The 7,343-nt window shown below is 42.4% G+C and overlaps 1 protein-coding gene across 2 annotated transcripts; it reads left to right on the forward strand.

Moving 5' to 3' along the window:
* The first annotated feature begins 3,426 nt into the window (after positions 1-3,426).
* faima (Fas apoptotic inhibitory molecule a) lies at positions 3,427-7,151 on the forward strand. Of its 2 annotated transcripts, XM_047046853.1 has the most exons (6): positions 3,427-3,595; positions 3,893-4,036; positions 4,241-4,469; positions 5,782-5,831; positions 6,108-6,221; positions 6,267-7,151. In XM_047046853.1, the coding sequence occupies exons 2-6, from the start codon at positions 3,923-3,925 to the stop codon at positions 6,300-6,302; spliced, it is 543 nt and encodes a 180-aa protein (XP_046902809.1). In that variant the 5' UTR covers positions 3,427-3,595; positions 3,893-3,922; the 3' UTR covers positions 6,303-7,151. The 2 variants fall into 2 exon arrangements, with proteins under 2 accessions (XP_046902809.1, XP_046902810.1); XM_047046854.1 differs by having other exon boundaries at positions 3,897-4,036; positions 6,108-7,151.
* The last annotated feature ends 192 nt before the right edge of the window (positions 7,152-7,343 follow it).

Consider the following 7,343-nt stretch of genomic DNA (forward strand, 5'->3'; position numbering starts at 1 on the left):
TCCTCCCCCCCCCCCCCCCCCCCCCCCCCCCCCCCCCCCACCTGCTGGTAGTGCGTTTAAGGACAGCGGGAGGTCGGGTTAATTTAAATGGATGCACTTGAGAAATTGCTGCCCCCCTCTTCATCCGTATGTCGCCGGCACTGGTTGTTGGAAGACCACCGGATAGAAATTCAGGAAATTACGTACCCGAATGAACAGAGTTCGTGTGACTTCGGCTCTTTAAATCGATGGTCATTATTAGGCTACCCGATTGAACAGAGTTCGTGTGACTTCGGCTCTTTAAATCGATTGTCATTAGGTGTGTTTGACTTCATGCACCGCCGGGGGCGCCGACAGTCGGCTGCAGCCGGCTGCCTTTAAGCTGAGAATGCCATTGGCTGCTTCAAGTCAGCCGGGCTGCAGGTGACGCCAGTGCTGCATGAAGTCGAACACACCTATTGGTTTGAGCGTTTCCTTGGCATTTAGAAATATACAAACACACATTGAAATCAGAAATGTATGAGCGGGCATCAAACAAAACAGGTTTATTTATTTTTTTATTTCACCTTTATTTAGCCAGGTAGGCTAGTTGAGAACAAGTTCTCATTTACAACTGCGACCTGGCCAAGATACAGCATAGCAATAAGACACGTACAACAGAGTTTCACATAGAATAAACAAACATGATAACATAGGTACTTTTTAATAATTTTGTCGTTTTTAAAGACAGAAGTTGTTTGCAATGCAATTTGTTTGCGAGTTTTTAATTAATGAGTGATAAGTCAGTCAGAGTTATCCCTACGTTGTTAGCTAGTGGTGGGTTGATGCTGCCCCCTAACCCGGTTCTGTGTACAGTCCTGGCCCCATCGACCAAAGCTCTATGTTTCATTGCTGCACAGACTATCAAACAGGTCTGCTTTGAACTTTGAACTGTTCTTCAGTCAATACTGGACATGTACTAAAATCCTGAGGAATTGCAACACCACCTCTGCGATACAACTAACACTTCTGCGATACTGCTAAATTGATCCGATACCAAGTAAATAGGGCCAGTATGCCAATACCGATACCAATACTTTTTACGTTGAAAAGCAGCTCATCTACTTTCGTGTCGGGCAAAAGAAATGCCTCATACTTTATGAAGAGAATGCATCATCAATATGCAAGGTTGAATGGAAATATGAATTTTCATGATCATTGAATGATTAATTTGGTAATTTTTCCTTTATTTAGTTGTTCATGATTATGATCATAATAGAAACACAGGACAAAAAGTCAGGCCGGTAACAACTCACAGCATAGCAGGGGAGGAATGAGAGATGCGGTGTTTGCACAACCACTATGATGCAAAGGGTTGTGTAGGCTACTGAATGTAGAGAAGAGAAATTGAAACTTAAGTATCAAGTATTAAGTATTTTTTTCAAAAAAAAAAATATCTACCGGTTTTGTCTTTTCAGTGAAAAGAGAGGGCAGATGAGAGAACAGAGAAGAGACAGAGAAGTCTTAAACAGAGTAGAATGCAAAGCCGAACTCAAAAAAAAAAAAAATATAATATATATAAAATATATATATTAGTACTTTTCATTTTCATTTCATTTTTTTTCAAACAACTTTTTCAACCTTTTGAAAACAGAAATCCAAACTTTTTGTCTTCATATGTAATCAACTTTCTTTTGACAATTTTGATAACTATAACTGATTGTGATTTCAAAAATATATAATTGTCTGTTTAAAATATATCTTGGTACCAGGCCTGTGTCCCAGTCTGTCACACATTCCTTTTTTAGAACTGGGTGTCATTCCTTCTCCTGTAACAATAGAGGGCAAGAGGAGCCTAAAATAGACAGGCTTTATGTGGCCTGTTCAGAAATGTATTTGCCTTCCAACTATTCGAGACTGTGAGCTAAGACAGACTGGCACGTGAAGATTCACAATTAGGCTTGTGTGTGAGTGCCCGAGGCTTAGAGCCCAGATACACTCAATCAGGACGATTTTAAATGTATACATCTGTTTTAAACAATTTTAAACTTCTTTACCTCTTCTTAGAATGTTGAATTGTGCAAGGTGACAAGGCCTTATGTTTGGTCATGTGGTTGCAGATCCTCAAGCTGCTTCTGCTTGTGTAGTAATTCCCCAGGGTAATCTCCTCACCTCATCCAGCCGTCACACATCATGAGATCCATAAATCATCTGTTGTGGTGAGTCAGAGTGGGATGGTCCGACTGCTTCACAGGTCACGAGTTTCAGTTCAAACAGTCCATGTTCTAATTGTGTTGCCCTATTGACAAACCTTTAATTGTATTTTGTAATTACTTTAGCATTTTCATGTCAATGGCATTTCATTTAAAGTCATGTGTTGCCTATTTACACTGACAGAGGCAACTCATGTCATGGCCTGAACAAATTGAGAAATATAAACAGATGTTAAACATGACACTAAATAAGTGTAGTTGGGTTAGTCAGGTCCAGTGTGACACAGGAGCACCTGCAAATTTGCTACCCTACAGAGGAATCTGGAGGGGTGTGGTGTTCCTGCTGGTGTCAGATCTCCTTCCACCAGGGGATTGTAATTCCATTTTAATATCCACCTTTGATAATGTCAAGTGTGAAAGGTGGTTGCATATACATGGAAAAGCTTTTACAGAGATGTGCAAGACAAGAGAAGCCAGTGTGTGTGTGTGTGCTTTGCAAAGCCCCCGAACCTACATGAACTTTAAAGCTTGTGAGTCAGAACATCTGATACAGACTACTTTCTTTCCTTTATATTTATTAGAGTAATCTAAAAGTAATATTGTATGAAGCTACGAGAACTAAAGCGAGACCCAATATTAAATGTTATGCAACAATCGTCCCTCTTACTTCAGCCACTGTTATTAATACACAAATAAAGAGAATGTTGGCCAAAACATATTGCGCTCTGTACCCATCCAACATAGACAGGATCGTCTTCCCAGAATCCAATGGTTGAAGCTAAATGTAGGGTGAGAGTAAAATTCTTTGATAATCTTTAGGTATCAACCATACACAGAAAGATGGATGTTGATCTACTGGCACCTAGTGTCCTCATGAAGGATGGACATCGAATAAAAGGAAGATATTTATAGTCTCTATCACTTGCAAAAACACATCAATGCCTTTAATTCTAAGCGTTATGTCACTGGTGTGCTTCCATAGAGACGCTATAGCTGCTTCTGGATTGGTAAATTTGTTCTTTCATACATTTGCATTTAGTTAAAAGGAAAACGTGTAGCCTGCACAGGCATGTACAAATCTTATTTGGATGATGTCTCTGACCATTAATTTCCAAGTCGTCAGTTTACTTTGCTTTATTTTGGTAAAATTGGATTGAATCCTGTGGCACCTCTCCACTAGGCAGCACTAATGCATCGTCCGTTTACAACAGTCAAGGACTGTCGTCCAAGAAGAAGACTGAGTTACCATAGTAACTACTAGTAAAGTCTATCCGTTGTACCAGTAGCACTATTTGCTTGTTAACGAGCTAGTCAAAGCTAGCTGGACCTTCCTATGGTCTGGTTGTATGTCCCGATTGTTCTCTATTTAGCTACCTGCGTAGCTGACTTTGCGTCATTACACTAAATCGTATTGAAACTTAAAGGTAAGACGTTAAGCGAACTGTTAGCTTCAGCGTGCTACAGTACAGTACTGTACTGTTTTTGGATGGCTACTGTAGCTCGTTACAGGAGGCTTGCTAGCTAATTTGGTTTAGTAGCCTGACTAGAATTGTGTGCTTACCGCCAGAGGCAGCACCACCTTGCAAGTAGCTCGTAGACTGACTTGTTAGACTAGCAAGGTTGGGTAACGTCAGTTGTGCCGATTTGCGAATACAGTACGTAGTAACTACCTGTTTGCATATTTACTAGTGATTTAACTAACAACGTTTCTTTTCTCTAAGGCAGGTGGTCAGTAACACAGTGGTCAGAGTATGTCGGGCGACCTTGTTGGCGTGTGGGAAGTGGCGTTAAGTGATGGAGTTCATCGGATTGAGTTTGAACATGGCACAACCACAGGAAAACGAGTGATCTGCATTGATGGAAAGGCAAGTGCAACGTACGCGTTTAAATGAAACGTTTGGTTTATGATGGAGCAAATATAAACTTTATTGTGTTCACCTGAAATTAAAGTAGTACTCATAGATTATGATGCTCTTAAATGCATGCATATCTATCGGTGGAAAACATCAATAATGCGACATGACCCATTGAATGAACACTTCCATTGTCCCTTTTGTTCCACCTAATAGGAAGTTGTGAGGAGAGACTGGATGTTTAAACTGGTGGGCAAGGAGACTTTCCAGGTGGGTAGCTCGGAAACCAAAGCCACCATCAACATTGATGCGGTCAGCGGCTTTGCGTACGAATACACCCTAGAGATAAACGGAAAGAGCCTGAAGACATACATGGAGAACCGCTCCAAGACCACCAGCACCTGGGTGCTCAACCTGGATGGCATCGACAGCAGGGTGGTCCTGGGTGAGTGTTCCAGGGGCCTGGTCTGTGGGGAACACGCACTTGGACATTTCCCTGAGTGGATGTTTGGAGGAAAGGGGTGGATGAGGCGAGATTGAAACTGATTTAGCTGATTGAGGTCCTTTTAAATGTGTTGGAGGTCAAGCACGAGTCTACATGTAGGGAAGGCAAGATAAGACTGTGTGGCCACCTCAGCTTGCCCATGCAGACTGAGGGGATGGGGGCTGGGACTGGTGTCATATATGACATGAATACATGAACTTCAGTACTCGTTAAAAGCCTTTGTTAAATCAACCCTACAAATGAAACGCCCTCTGTAGATAAATGGATAGAGGCGCTACTGTTAGCGACTCTGGGCTTAGCCTCTGCCACTGCAGTGATTCACTGATGTTGTATCAAGGAAGGAGGGTTGATCTCTTTAGCTGCCTAAACCCCTCACCGTGAGTTATGTCACTTGAGAGGGTTAATCCCTCTCCGTGCATGTCTCCATGGTTACCTTCCTGGTGGACTACACTGCAGGCTGAGCCTCTCAGAGACCTGTAGGGCCAGCAGTGTGGGTGGGGCCACTGGTACAGATTAGCTTGTGTGCCCTCTTGTTTGCCCCTGCCTCCATGACACGCTCCTGCCTCCATGACACGCCCCTGCCTCCATGACACGCCTCTGCCTCCATGACACGCCTCTGCCTCCATGACACGCCTCTGCCTCCATGACACGCCCCGTTGAGTCATGTGACCATCTGCCCCCCTGCTAAGAACAAAGTCAGCAGCGTTGATGGTGTTGTTGGTAAAACCCCTGGGCACAAACTAGACTGCAACACCCTTTGCAACCCTGAACTGTAATCACCGAGAGAACAGCAGCCGACTGTCACTAAGCAACTGTGTTTACGGCAGGGGATGTTTAAGAGGCTTTGCACTTTGGAAATCATACAGTGTTGGCTCACTCCTTGTAAAACCTTTTGATAATGTGAATGTCGGGTCATTGTACCTTATCACAGTGTGTTATTGTGTAGTGAGTTACGCATGAGTTATTGTACCTGTCAGCAATCATTTACAAGGCCCTCTGTAAAAGCAGCCTGCTCTGTAAATGTTTATGTTAAAATGAAACAGAAAGGAAAGCTGAATTATTTTCACTGCTTAAGATTGCACATGAGAAACTTGTTTTGCAGCAATCACATACCTTTAAAGGTCTTACAGATATGCCTTTCTGTTCAGGGTGGCGATTACATCAAAGAAAATATGATGAACGTGTATTTGTCTTTTGCCTTAAAGCATCTGGATGAAATTGACTCAACCTGTGTTCTCTCTCCTGTGACCAGAGAAAGACACCATGGATATCTGGTGTAATGGACAAAAGATGGAGACAGCGGTAAGCATAGATTCAGCCACACGTAGAGAAGTGCTCTCATTACAGATTACAAACAGCTTTACCTACATGAGCCCTGCAACAACCTCACATTCACCACACGGCACTGTGAATAAAAGGAGCCACAAAATACACACATGATCACCTTAACTAAGGACGCATACTTATTCAAATGAATGGAAGGATGAACTCAAGATAAGTCACTGTTTTAATACGAGCTGTTATTGACTGCGAGGTGCTCTGAGATGGATGTTAAGGGATGGGTGTTCTTGTTGGTAGGGGGAGTTTGTGGAGGACGGGACAGAGACCCACTTCACGCTGGGGGACCATGACTGCTGCATCAAGGCTGTGAGCAGCGGGAAGCGGAGGGACGGCATCATCCACACCATGCTGGTGGACGGCACAGAGATCGCAGAGTGCACAGAGTGACTGTTGCTGGTGGACGGCACAGAGATCGCAGAGTGCACAGAGTGACTGTTGCTGGTGGACGGCACAGAGATCGCAGAGTGACTGTGTGTGAGGAAACTCTGGGGCACATGCTGTTATCACAATGTTTGACACGTACTTGCATCAACAATAGCAATTCAGGGTCCAAATTACAGATTGAAAGTGAGTTTGTCAATATTTCACTGTCAAGCTGGATTTCCGATTGAATGCAGTGGAAATGTTGCTGCTCATACTTCTCCAGCAGGATGAGACTTGAGCTGAGACTGGCCAGCTGCAGGGGCCAGCCGAAATTGTGTTGAAAGGAAAGTAAAATGTCTTCATTTTACTCATTTGACACCCCTGTGCAATTCCCAGGAGTTCACAGTTGTACAAAGGGACTACAAAATAATTTGAAGGCTACTAGATCTTTCTGAAGAAAAACTAATGAAAAGATGCCTAAATTCCAGTCCATGCCACTGGCTTATACAGTAATGCAATAATGTGCCAGTAAGGAGCTTTTTCTTGTAGTCTGCAACATGTAGATAACTAAAGTGTTGTGTTGTTATTAGTAACAGCATCATGTCCGTAATAACTATAAATCAGTCCATAAGCATTTCATCTGGTTTGTCGATCATGAGTTCTGTGCAGGAATTTACAATATGTTTGTATAGAGGGAAAGTAGGATTTGGCTTTGAAACAGATTTTTGTATGTTCAGCAGCACTGTTACCCTCTGAAATAGAATTTGATTACATTTCATAAATAACATGAAGTATTCAGGTATAGTAATATTAAATTATGCTTACAGTGTATATTTTAGTTAACTGTTTCAGTGATGTAATATTTATCATGTATATTTTATTTCAGCATGTCAAAACTTATTTTATTAAATAATTGTAACTGAAGTATTTCATTGTAGTGCATTATGTGAGGTGAAACAGTAAGTTATGTAGGTGTTTCAGTGTGGCGCATTATGTGAGGTGAAATAGCGAGAGTTATGTAGGTATTTCCAGGTAGCTGGTGAGACAGTCTGGTGACTTGTTGGGACCAGATTTCCGAAGATGGCCCTGTATAACCACATGCTCTACCAC

Source organism: Hypomesus transpacificus, chromosome 23, assembly GCF_021917145.1.
Source record: "Hypomesus transpacificus isolate Combined female chromosome 23, fHypTra1, whole genome shotgun sequence".
Classification (NCBI taxonomy): domain Eukaryota; kingdom Metazoa; phylum Chordata; class Actinopteri; order Osmeriformes; family Osmeridae; genus Hypomesus; species Hypomesus transpacificus.